The sequence below is a fragment of the Pholis gunnellus genome (genome assembly GCF_910591455.1).
Source record: "Pholis gunnellus genome assembly, chromosome: 20".
NCBI classification, from domain to species: Eukaryota; Metazoa; Chordata; class Actinopteri; order Perciformes; family Pholidae; genus Pholis; species Pholis gunnellus.
The window spans coordinates 9,200,547-9,213,958 of record NC_136547.1 but is presented as its reverse complement, the minus strand read 5'-3'; the positions used below and the strand labels follow the sequence as shown (position 1 = coordinate 9,213,958).

General features: G+C 39.4%; 3 protein-coding genes across 3 annotated transcripts; all 3 read left to right on the top strand.

Annotated features, from left to right (window-relative positions):
* The first annotated feature begins 1,847 nt into the window (after positions 1-1,847).
* On the top strand, positions 1,848-2,724 carry LOC306712464 (B-type lectin plumieribetin-like). The gene is made up of 3 exons (XM_079181761.1): positions 1,848-1,880; positions 2,146-2,239; positions 2,362-2,724. The coding sequence occupies exons 2-3, from the start codon at positions 2,150-2,152 to the stop codon at positions 2,620-2,622; spliced, it is 351 nt and encodes a 116-aa protein (XP_079037887.1). The 5' UTR covers positions 1,848-1,880; positions 2,146-2,149; the 3' UTR covers positions 2,623-2,724.
* A 1,857-nt stretch (positions 2,725-4,581) lies between these two features.
* On the top strand, positions 4,582-5,465 carry LOC306712606 (B-type lectin plumieribetin-like). Its single transcript, XM_079181968.1, has 3 exons — positions 4,582-4,742; positions 4,866-4,959; positions 5,103-5,465. Exons 2-3 carry the CDS (start codon positions 4,870-4,872, stop codon positions 5,361-5,363), a joined length of 351 nt encoding a protein of 116 aa, XP_079038094.1. The 5' UTR covers positions 4,582-4,742; positions 4,866-4,869; the 3' UTR covers positions 5,364-5,465.
* A 1,518-nt stretch (positions 5,466-6,983) lies between these two features.
* On the top strand, positions 6,984-7,465 carry LOC306712520 (B-type lectin plumieribetin-like; the record flags this gene model as incomplete). Its single annotated transcript, XM_079181826.1, has 2 exons — positions 6,984-7,073; positions 7,196-7,465. 2 exons carry the CDS (start codon positions 6,984-6,986, stop codon positions 7,454-7,456), a joined length of 351 nt encoding a protein of 116 aa, XP_079037952.1. The 3' UTR covers positions 7,457-7,465.
* Between the last annotated feature and the right edge of the window lie 5,947 nt (positions 7,466-13,412).

Genomic DNA, 13,412 nt, shown 5'->3' with positions numbered 1-13,412 from the left:
TCATATGGCCCAGGCTCTCAAAATGATGCCAAACTTCTGTATTAGATAGATTGAACACTATTAGTGATAAAAGAAGTGAAATATAAAGTTAGATAGTATTTAAAAGTACAATAAAACCGCTATATCGGCTGCTTCCAAAATCAGAATTGATGTTGGCTGACCACAGCTGACCTGTACACCGGCATTGATTTCTCAGGCATACTTCACTCTATCAAAGCCAATTTTCTTTTTTAAAAGGACTGCTGACATGTTGAGATATGATTTGGGAGAGTTTAGGCCTGCCTATGCATCATTTAAAATCAATAAAAGTGCTTTTTAGGCACAAAAAAAAGAAACGAACCTGAAAATCTTCAATTTGAGCTGTGTGTAACATTCGTTTCAGCATTTGCCAGTAACATATACAATGATATGTACACATATTAACAAAGCTCACATTTATTTGTGTTATTTTGCCATTTTAATTATTCAAATAGACCTTGTAGTTAGCGAGATAAGCCCCTTTGCGTAAGGGTAGGACATTTTCGAGCACAGGGCTAAAAATAGGCCTAGGGTTCTTAAACAGCTTTATATACTGTTGGGTAGTTTATTCTGTGACATTCTTTTGTATTTGATGCAGCAGCAGCACCCTCTGACAGGTGTTTTCAGTTAGACAGGTAGAATAGATTTAGGGTCAGATATCGCTTTACTGACATTTACATGTTGGACTCAGTTAGTTAGAAAAGAATAAAACATTAGATAAGGAATTTGCATTCCTCTGTTTCAGTTTGTCCAGTTATAAATAAGGCTGAAGAGAACTAAAATCATTGAAAAGTAAACGTTCATATATCTTAATGTCTTCCAAGTGTCTAAGGACTAAGTGGGTGACACCACTAACTGATCATCAGTGATAATTCCTTATCTATAATCAACCTGCAAAGGGTCTCACAGTATATTTCTCAAAACATTTCATCACAGTATAGCTCAAAGCTGCAGGCTTAGAATCATTGTTCTCAACTGTGAAAGACTTCTTTGGGACTGAAGTGGTAACAGTTTGTTTTCCACAGTGAAGGGACGGTGTGTGAGTCCAGAGAGCAGCGCTGAGAGAGTGAACACCAAGCTGGAGTCAAATCTTCAGCACAGGTTTTGCATACCGTGCAAGCTCAAGCTCATAAATCATGCAGATCTTGCTTTTGTAAAACCCAAACCTGAATGTTTGCATGTTTTCGGGGGGATAAGAGAAGACAGAAAAATTCAGTTCTCAGACGAAAAACAAGTGCGAGACACTCTTTCTGTCCCCCGTCTCTCTCCTCCCCCAGCTAAAAATGGAGAGAATTTTGCCTTTTGCACCTAAAGTTGAACATAATGAATCGATACACTGTGTGATTTTAACCACATTTGTGATGAACTCAAAACAACTAAAACATGGAAACTGAGTTGAAATAAGAGTTGTGATAAAGTCAGAAATGATTAGTAAAACACAGAGTGATTACAACATGACAACATGAAAATAAACTAAATGTTTTGAATACCATGCAAGCTCATGGATGTTCATAACAGTAATTCCCAGTGCTTATTATTGTATTGGTGGCTAATCAGGTTTTTTATAAGTAGCTGATCCAAAAATATTCAATATATTTCTCCTTCTTTCAGATCCATCAATGACAGTCCCTCTGTCAATCATGTCCCCCTTCAAAAATCATGTTAAAAAACCTGCATGTTTGTGATGTTTAGGGGATTTAAGAAGACGGGAACATCATGTTCTCAATAGCTGTACATTGTGAGACTCCCCTCTCTGTCCCCCGTCTCCTCCCTCAGCTCAGTTGTATAAAAGTGGAGTGAATTTCTCTTCTTGAACTTCACTCATTTTGCTCTGCTTGCTGTCTGACTGGACCTTCAACCCTGTAAGTGTTCTTTACTTTTACTCTGATGGATAGATTAATACAGATCTGTGTTTGATGCATAAAGGAGTCACTGAATTACTCTTAAATCTGTGCTGTTGCAATTAAAAAGATAATTGGTGCATAACACTTGTGAACATGTATGTACAAATTTGAAAATAACTACTATTCAGTACTATTCATTAGATGGCAAACCAACTAACAAAGCATGTTTTCAATGTATTTTCAGTGTTTTAGATGGAAACAACAGACTTTCTTTTTGTTGCAGAATCATGAGTAAGAACTACTTGTCCAAAAATGATGAGCTCCGCAAGGGAGACTCTCTGATGTCCAACAACGGGGAGTGGAAGGCTGTCTTCCAGGTGAGTAACTCTGAATATTTGTGCGCTCCAGACACTTATCATGGTGCGTGATGCATGAGCTCTGGTCTGTGTAAAAGTACATGATTCTGATAACAGTCAAATGTCTCTTTTTCCTCCTAAAGGATGATGGTAACTTTGTCCTCTATGGCTGGAAGCCTGTGTGGACTTCAGACACTTCTGGATCAGACGCTGTTCGTCTGTGCATGCAGAGTGACTGCAACCTGGTCATGTACAACAAGAGTGACCAACCCAAGTGGCAAACAAACTCCTCCAAAGCCGAAGCTAAAATGTGCCGCCTTCACCTGACCAATGATGGCAAATTGGTGTTGACCAGGGAAAGTGAAGAGATTTGGAACTCTGATCAAAACAGAGGCAAGAAGTGATTCATTGTATGTGAACATCATGTTCTACAGTCAGCTCGAGTTACCAGTAAACCTTCCTTCTGTGTAATCTGGAATCAAATAAAATGTTTCACAATCCATAAATGAGTTTCTTGCTTCTCTTTGTAGTGAGCGATGATCAGGCTGAAGTGTGTTTCTGCATCTCAGCTCCATCTCAGAACAAACAACTCTTTGACTGAAAACAGAGTGAAAGTTTAACATAATGAATCGATACACTGTGTGATTTTAGCCACAGTTGGGATGAACTCATAAACAACTAAAACATGGAAAGTGATTTGAAATAAGAGTTGTGTTAAAGTCAGAAATTAGTAGTAAAACACAGAGTGATTACAACATGACAACATGAAAATAAACTAAATGTTTTATCTAATGGTGGCTCCCATTATCATTCAGTGGAGCAGACTGGTACTGGCTCTCAGTGGTGGAATAATTATCCAGGTCTTCTAATTAGTAAAAGTAGCAATAGTGTAAAAATATGAAAATATAAAAGTATAATCAGCAATATGTTCTCATTAATCAGCACAATGGCTTCTGTCAGAGTTATATATATAAACCATAAAGCTGCTGCATCACACAACAAACTTGCCAACGACGTCACATGTACACAGAGAACATAGATTATACACACATACACTCATGCAAACACTTCCTTAAATTCACATGTTGAGTTTGAGACAGTGGTTCTTTTAAAAACAATGAAAGGTAATAAAAGACAATAGTTTCACATAATAAAAACAGACATAATTAAACTAGATAATAAATGATCAAACATGAATTGTCACCAGGACTTTCCCATCTGTTTGTTGTTTAGCTCTCTGTCCCCATCTCCTGCTCACTTCCTCCAGGCCATGAACCCTCCTCTCTTCCCCAGACCTGCCATCCTCTAACCATCCACCAGATGTCCTCAGACTCTCTCTCTGCGGTCCTGCTCACCGGATGTCCCCCCCCCCATCTCAAGAGGAGTTGGATATTTAAGCACACGTACAAACAAGGGTGGTTGAGGGACGGTTAAACATTGGTAAGAAAAGGCAAAGGATGGTCAGAAAGAGGGTGGGGCTAGTCATACAGATGCAGAAGTGTCTTGTACACTTTCTTTTGCACAAAAGGAATGTGCTTTAAATAGAGAAGTGGCTATTCCGTTGACAAAGGTCAACGCACATTCAGCTTGTTGGAAACTTAGCGTAGGCGACGAAAGGGTCTGAGCACCACAACTATTAAGCAGTATCACAAAACTATAAAATCTGATTATGAAGAAATATATTATAATAATAATATTTCAATGTCCATTACAGATATAGAAAGTTACGACGCAGCTGCAGTTGATGAATTCCCATAAAATGCAGTGAAATAATCTACAACAACACAACGTCCAGGTGATCCAAAGAAGGCTGTTTACAGTTTTCTATTCAACTTCAAATAAAGTAATTTTATAATAATTAAAAAATATATTTGTCATATATTTACTGACACTGTGAGAGATTTGAAAACCTGGGAATGAAGGTCAATACACTCTGCATCCATTAGAATATGTGAATGTCTCAAGAGTACAGACACTTTTGTTATTAAACTTTTGTCTGTGTACATTATAAAACAACCAGAGTGTCTAAAGAACTGTAAATGAATTGCTTTATGGTACTGAGGAGGCACCACAAGATGTCACTCTCATCCTACTGTAGTATCTGTATCCACATATGTGTCACAGTGGTTACATGGAACGGCTGCACACAGAAAAAATGTCTGAAATGAAAATGCCAACATAAGAGTCTTATTGTTTTCCTTATAACACAGAACACATAATCTAAATAAACACAAAGTTCAACTCTTAGCATGTTTACTATCATGCGAGATTGACCCAGTTTGAAGGATTCAGAGTTAATCTTTAACCAGGATTCTTATCACAATAATAATTCAGCACGCATCACTGCTTAAAGGTCGCGTTTGGTGTGAACACACCTAAGAATGCCAGTGTATTATAAATACTACATAATCATATCACTCCCTTCGTCTCCAGCTCAAGTAATATAAAGACGGAGTAACAAGCTGTGAATTTCACCTCCTTCACTTCTGCTCACAGAATAACTGGTGTGGGACACTCGAGGCCTGTGAGTACTCTACACTTTTGTTTTTGATGGAAATGGCAAAAACATGTCAAGCATTTTCAGTATTCTATCCAGGTACAACATCACAGATGTTGTTGTTTGAAGTTTCTGTTTGTTTGTTTTCAGAATCATGAGTAAGAACTACTTGTCCAGACATGATGAGCTCCGCAAGGGAGACTATCTGATGTCCAACAACGGGGAGTGGAAGGCTGTCTTCCAGGTGAGTAACTCAGATTCACTCAAGAAACTCTTCAAATCTCATGTTCACCAGTCATGTGTTAAGTTAAAATGCTAACTGAGAACTTTGTATTTTGGTGTGATATCGTTGGATAACAGTCAAATGTCTCTTTTTTCCTCCTGCAGGATGATGGTAACTTTGTCATCTATGGCTGGAAGCCTGTGTGGACTTCAGACACTTACAAATCAGACGCAGTTCGCCTGGTCATGCAGGCTGACTGCAACCTGGTCATGTACAACAAGAGTGAGGAACCCAGGTGGTCAACAAACACCTACGGACACAAAGCTAACACGTGCCGCCTTCAGTTGACCAATGATGGCAAATTGGTGTTGACCAGGGAAAGTGCAGAGATTTGGAACTCTGATCAAAACAGAGGCAAGAAGTGATTCATTGTATGTGAACATCATGTTCTACAGTCAGCTCGAGTTACCAGTAAACCTTCCTTCTGTGTAATCTGGAATCAAATAAAATGTTTCACAATCCATAAATGAGTTTCTTGCTTCTCTTTGTAGTGAGCGATGATCAGGCTGAAGTGTGTCTCTGCATCTCAGCTCCATCTCAGAACAAACAACTCTTTGACTGAAAACAGAGTGAAAGTTTAACATAATGAATCGATACACTGTGTGATTTTAGCCACAGTTGTGATGAACTCATAAACAACTAAAACATGGAAAGTGATTTGAAATAAGAGTTGTGTTAAAGTCAGAAATTATTAGTAAAACACAGAGTGATTACAACATGACAACATGAAAATAAACTAAATGTTTTATCTAATGGTGGCTCCCATTATCATTCAGTGGAGCAGACTGGTACTGGCTCTCAGTGGTGGAATAATTATCCAGGTCTTCTAATTAGTAAGTAAAAGTAGCAATAGTGTAAAAATATGAAAATATAAAAGTATAATCAGCAATATGTTCTCATTAATCAGCACAATGGCCTCTGTCAGAGTTATATATATAAACCTTAATAGTTGGAGATCATTTCAGCAGCTTTATATACTGTTGGGTAGTTTAATCTGTGACATTCTTTAGTATTTGATGCAGCAGCAGCACCCTCTGACAGGTGTTTTAGTTAGACAGGTCGTATACTGAGTGAGGTTTGTTGAAGTCAAAGGTTCAGGTTTTTACTGTCAGAGCTTAGAGTCAAGCATGTCTTTATTCCATTATGCTAAAAAAATGATGAAAATAGGATCAAATTAACTTTATTGTCCAGCGGGGGAAATTTGTCTTGGGCTCCAAGCTGCTGCATCACACAACAAACTTGCCAACGACGTCACATGTACACAGAGAACATAGATTATACACACATACACTCATGCAAACACTTCCTTAAATTCACATGTTGAGTTTGAGACAGTGGTTCTTTTAAAAACAATGAAAAGTCATAAAAGACAATAGTTTCACATAATAAAAACAGGCATAATCAAACTAGATAATAAATGATCAAACATGAATTGTCACCAGGACTTTCCCATCTGTTTGTTGTTTAGCTCTCTGTCCCCGTCTCCTGCTCACTTCCTCCAGGCCACGAACCCTCCTCTCTTCCCCAGACCTGCCATCCTCTAATCATCCACCAGATGTCCTCAGACTCTCTCTCTCTCTCTCCGGTCCTGCTCACCTGACGTCCCCTTCCTCCTCCTCACCTGCATCTCATTCACTTCATCAGCCACTCTCCAATCACCTCCGTTTGTCCTTCGTCAGACCATCATCATTTCAATGCTGTTTCTTGTTACCTTGCTGCTGGATCTACTGACTCTTGAAGTAATCTTCATCATGAAGGAGTCATGCAATTACTGTTAAGTCTGTGCTGTTGTAATTAAAATGATAATTGGTGCATAACACTTACTGTGTGTAAAAATGAATGTCAGGTGAAAATAACTACTATTCAGTAAATAAATATCACTGGTATTGCACGAATAAAATGGCAAACCAACTAACAAAGCATGTTTTCAATGTATTTTCAGTGTTTTAGATGGAAACAACAGACTTTCTTTTTGTTGCAGAATCATGAGTAAGAACTACTTGTCCAAAAATGATGAGCTCCGCAAAGGAGACTCTCTGATGTCCAACAACGGGGAGTGGAAGGCTGTCTTCCAGGTGAGTAACTCTGAATATTTGTGCGCTCCAGACACTTATCATGGTGCGTGATGCATGAGCACTGGTCTGTGTAAAAGTACATGATTCTGATAACAGTCAAATGTCTCTTTTTCTTCCTGCAGGATGATGGTAACTTTGTCATCTATGGCTGGAAGCCTGTGTGGGCTTCAGACACTTGCGGATCAGATGCAGTTCGTCTGGTCATGCAGAGTGACTGCAACCTGGTCATGTACAACAAGTGTAACCAACCCAAGTGGCACACAAACTCCTACAGAACCGAACCTAATGTGTGCCGCCTTCACCTGACCGATGAAGGAAAACTGGTGTTGACCAGGGAAAGTGCAGAGATTTGGAACTCTGATCAAAACAAAGGCATGAAGTGATTCATTGTATGTGAATGTCATGTTCTAGTGTCAGATTGAGTTACCAGTAAACCTTCCTTCTGTGTAATCTGGAATCAAATAAAAGACATTTTTCACAATCCATAAATGAGTTTCTTGCTTCTCTTTGTAGTTAGCGATGATCAGGCTAAAGTGTGTCTCTGCATCTCAGAACAAACAACTCTTTGACTGAAAACAGAGTGAAAGTTTAACATAATGAATCGATACACTGTGTGATTTTTGCCACATTTTTGCATCATTTCACACAAGTCAGAAATTAGTAGTAACTAGAAAATTTCGCAAGAAATTTTGACAGTGTGGCTTCTACTGCCCGAAGACGTCGCAATATATAGCTACACAGGCCGATGTTACCGGTAGTATCGATTGAGATATCGCTTCTCTCTTTTCTGCATTTTACATCCATACTCTTGAATTTAATCTTGTATAACGGTTTCAATTTCCTGTACATGTGATATTCTCACACATCAAGCCAGATCAAGTGCTGTCTGTCTTCAACAGACAGTTAAATATATTGTTTACCATTATCGGTGTTAGCCTAGGGCAGGGGTGGCCAACCCGCGGCTCCCGAGCCGCATGCGGCTCTTTGCCCGGTTTCATGCGGCTCTTACGTTCATATCGAAGTTTGTATTTGTGTTTTTTTAATGTGCGTGTTCGCTTCGCTTGAGTTAAATACGGTATTTTCGTCAAACGCGCATGTGCGGCCACAGATTACGTTCCTCGTCGACCCATTTAACGCAGAGACGGACTGTTTGAAAGCCCCGATAGTCACAGATGAGGATGCGGCTGAGTTGGAGATGATCGATCTTTGTGAGGAGGACCAACTCAAACCTGCTTTAAGGGACGGGACCATTGAGTTCTGGAAAAGTGTGCCAATGAAAAAATACCCCAATGTCAAACGGGCTGCGCTTAAGATACTGTCAATGTTTGGGTCAACATACGTCTGCGAGTCTGTGTTTTCTACCCTGAAACACGTGAAATCAAAGCATCGATCTGTTCTGACTGACACCCATGTGAAAGAATTGCTTCGAGTGGCAACAACGGAATACAAGCCATATTTGAAGAGGATTGTTCAAGGCAAGGAATGCCAGAAGTCCCACTAAGTAACATGCATAGTAAAAGAAAAACACTATTGTAAATTATTATATTTTTGTTTGTGGACTTGGTTGAACTGAGAGTTTGTCTGTGTGAGACAGTGCACACAATGTTCATTGTTGAAAATGACTGGCCTGTGGTCTTAGGAGTCCATTTCTGTCATTATCATGTTGGTGTGTGACATTTACAATAAATCTGGCTGAGCAAAGGTATGTGTGTGTGTGAGGAAGGGATAGGGTGATGTTCATGTGTGCCCATGTGTATGATGTGGCTCTTTGCGGTAACACAGTAAAAAATGTGGCTCTTGGTCTCTGACTGGTTGGCCACCCCTGGCCTAGGGAGCTAGTTTTCTTGAGTGTATTGAGAGGGACCCCGAGTCATGGTCATAACTTTATAACAATTAACAACCCACAACTAACGCTCTTTAACAGAGCAAATATTCTAATAAACTCAAATAAAAACATAAAAAAACAAAGTTGGCATGATCAGAGGGCTTGGTGACCCTTCGGGTCAGAAGTTTAGTACCGGCTGGCTGTGCAGACATATCTGATTAGGTCATGTTGTATAGCAGTTAAACCACCATTTACAGCACAAATAAAGAAAGATTAACTGAAGTTTGCTTGTAAAATGTATAATTAAGTCTGCGATGTGCAATTTACTTATATGTATCTGCAGCACATTTACATTTCTCTGTATGCAATGGAAATGTTTTATCAGGCTCTGCAGTAAACATGCTTCAAGTAAATACACTGATGTCAAACATCTCACTGTCATACTGCTCCTCTTTGTGAAGCAGCTGTAGAAGACTTCCCATAAAAGGCTGTGAAATAATCCACAATGACACATGAATTCTGAACCTTAGATTTTTCCGTCATTCAAAGATAACGGTTGAAATCAACTTCAGTTTAATCGATTTATTTTAAAGTTAAAGATTAAATTTACAGAAGGCATTTATGGGATCAGCGTGTTCCTGAGAGGGTCTATGAGGAATTCAAAACATGATAATGGAAAATGGATTTCTGTGTATTCATCCCTGTGATGCCTGAGTGGCCTTTTATTTCAAGTTTGTTTCAAGTTTGCATTTGATTATGGACAAAAAGCCACTCCACACTATATAAAACTCAGCAATTGCACATTAAACATTTCATAGATGACTGAGATAATTCTATGTGTATAAAACATGTATGCTGTCTCATTTTCTTTACAATTTCTGATATATGACAAAGTTTACAGACAACTTTCTTCATCGTCTTTAGGAGCATGAAAAGCTGATTTTAAGTTCTGATTTGGGAAATGTGTCCAAAGGTTTTAGAGTAAAACACTCTTAATAAAAGCTTTATGGTAAACAGGACTGCTCACCAAAGACAATATTGCTTCCTCTCCACCTCCAGCTCAGATGATATAAAGATGCAGAGACCAGCTGTCAGTTTCACCTCCTTCACTTCTGCTCTCAGACTGACATGGTGTCACATTCAAGGCTGTAAGTACTCTACACTTTTATACATACAAAAGATATGCCATTTACAGGGGTTTTGCAACTTAAAACATCAATGTTTTTTTTGTTTTGAATTATGAGTAAGAACCACTTGTACAAAAATCAAGATCTCCTAAAGAGACAATATCTGATATCCAGCAAGGGGATGTGGAGGGCTATGCTCCAAGTGAGTAAACCAGATTTCTTTGCAGTCCAGAAGTTCATCAAAGGTTATATTTGATTTACTAGCCTGTTTACGAAAGCAATTATTCAATTTTTTCGGCAATGCACATTTTGATAAGAGCAAATTGGCTCACATTGGCCCGCAGACTGGGTGGGAATCAGACACTGCAGGGTCAGATGTTGGTGAACTGTTCATGCAGGCTGACAGCGACTTGGTGATGTATGACAAGGCTGGCACCACCAGGTGGCACACAAACACATATGTCCCCATGCCGGCCCTCACGAGGGGGGGGGGGGGGGGGTGCCCTCTTGAACTGCCCCAATGAGGGAAACCTGGTGCTGCACAGGGGACCTGACAAAGTTTGGAGCTCTTCTAATATGTTGTATCCATGGCGTAGGAAAGTTCAATCAATATTTGTGAACATGAGCTACTCTGGAGCAGTTTATACATGATGACGTCTGAGTTTTAGCTCTGTTGTTTTGGGATTGGGGAGAGTTGTTTATGTTTAATAATATCTCTGGACTGTCTCACACCACAGGATGAACATGTATGAAAATGGCCTTAGCTCCGCCTTGAAACGATGTCTTAACATGACATGAAGTGAAAGTCATCTCTGGATGTCAGCGTGAATCACAATGAACTTGCCTGCTTGTGTAATGTGGAATCAAATAAAAGCACACCTTCAAAATGTATAAATGTGTTTTCTTTTTTCTTGTATTTATGCCCAATTGATAACAGTTCTACGTGCAAATATCTTGATAAAGGGCACTGGTAGTTGAAGCGAGGTGAGTGTCAGCTGGTCAAATATCTGAGCTACAACAGCATCAAGTAATCTACACGATTCCCTGTGATCTAACACCAACAACCCAACTCTATTTTGGTATTGAGTTGAATTAATCAGCGTGTGATTTAAATGTTATATTATGTATTTGGTACCAAATTAAAGAAGAAATTACTGACATAAGAGATTAAAGAACCTGAGAATGAAGGTGACATTTTTGTTTGTGTACATTAGAAAACAACAAGGATGTAACAAACTGAAAGGAAGCGGAATGAAAGACGTTATTGCAACTGCAACAAGGCACCACATGATGTCACACTAATCCAACTGTAGTCTCTGTATCCGCATCTATGACTCACGTTGCATGAATGTACCTGTCTGTGGTTACATGGAACAGCTTTGAACCACACACAAGAGTTATTGTTCATTGATTGATTTATCTTTAAGATGCTGATACCTCTGTCAATGAGGCAACTTCCTTCTCCACGTTTCTCTTTTTTCTACAGAGAAAAAACTCCAGAGAGGAGGACAGACACCACAGGAGAAACATAATCTTTTTAATCTCTTCTGAAATGGTTGCAATGATGTGTAGACATTTTAAAATGATAGTTTTCTTCATGGCAAAATATTTACTGTTGGGTCCCTACTGATCCCTTACCCACCCACCTCCTTCCTTTTGTATATTCTGTATTTTGCATCTCCTCGTCTCCATGTTCTTAACAAGTACAGTTCACACAGCAGACATGACAGCTTCATTATATACCCAAAGAACAGCACTCCTAGACCGAATTAATACTGCCGTGGCCCCAAGTTTTCCATGTTTGAATTAGTTTGTGGCAACTTTATTTATGGTTATAAAATAATTAAAGTCTTAAGACTATGTGACCCGGCTACAAGACTAAGCTGCACAACCCACCTGGTCTGATGTTATACAACCTTCTTTTAAATAAATAAAATGGTGATGATGCAGTGAATTTGGGCCTTTGGGAGCAGCTGAGGATCGGAGGCAGTCCTTCTTTTTTTCTGTTTTTCTATAAATATATTAGGCTTTATTATTTATTTGTAGGCTACATTGTTTAAATGTATGTAGGGCAATGCTTTTTCTATTTGTGCCATGTAGGTTTGCTCGGCGTTAATGTCTGTTTTCATGAAAGCCTCTTAAAACACAGGGCCTCCTTATTAGGGAACAATGGCCCTTTCTCTTTATATTAACATATTACACAGCCTTCTGCCCTGCTCTGGTTTGAGGGGACTATTGCTGCGCTCTGGGTCTGAAACCAGATTTAGTTGGTATGTGTTTATGCTGTCATAAATAAACTACATAAGTCCAAATATTCACAAAACAGAAAAGAAGAAAACCAAAACGAAGGACATAAATTCAAACCAACATGGGACCTGCACATGCCAAGACAAGAAATATAATGTGAAATAAAATAGAATCAGAACTGTTTATTGCCAAGTTTGTCTCTGTGAATGGTGCGTAACAATAAACACGTCTCAATAGCATGAGACATAATTTAAAGATATTTACAATAAAATATGGTAAACAAACAAACAAATAACAGTACGTTAAAACAAGTATATAATTAATGTTTCAGGAGTATATTAACAGAGAAAATATGTGCAATGGTGTGTTACTGTAAGAAATATATATATATATATATATATTATATATTTAAAATATAATAAACTATGAATTGCATATATCTTCCTTTGAAACTGTGCAGCAGTCTGGCCCGCCATTGCTGTAAAAAAAACAAAAAAATGTCCATTGGAGTGAGCGGAGATGACGTGCTCATTACACGGCTCTGGTTACGTGGGCGTACCCGTTTTACGTAAACCAACGATTTTTACGTGGGCGTTCCTGTTCTACGTCGCGGCTTCAATCAGACCCCAGACCCGTCTCAAAAATACACCGTGCGCACATACAGGAGACTTTACGGTATTGCGCTCCATCTCTCTCTCTCTCTCTCTCTCTCTCTCTCTCTCTCTCACTCTCGGCGCACCACCCGTGCTCGTGTGGCGGCAGCTCGCGGCTGCAAGATCCGACAAAACACGAGTGACGCGCGTGGAAGACGGTCGAACAATTCAACACTAAAAAACAAAACAACCAAAAAACAGCCGATATATCTTAGGCGAGCGATGACCGCAGTGGACTCATCCGGGGATCCTTTCGCTTCGCCGCCGACCGAGCTTCCACTCCCGCGGTGCTTCAGTGGGAACAGACAGACAATCTGAACCACCCCCCCCCCCCCCGTTTCGCAACCTATTCTGCATGCATGAAGTCTGGGATTCATTTCTCCTCCATGTTCAGTGGAGTCCAGCGACCTTGCAATGCGTAGCCTAGTGTAGGCTAGTTGTTATCTGAAGGAGGTTGTTGCTGGGGCTGCTGTGTTTAAAGCAGTAT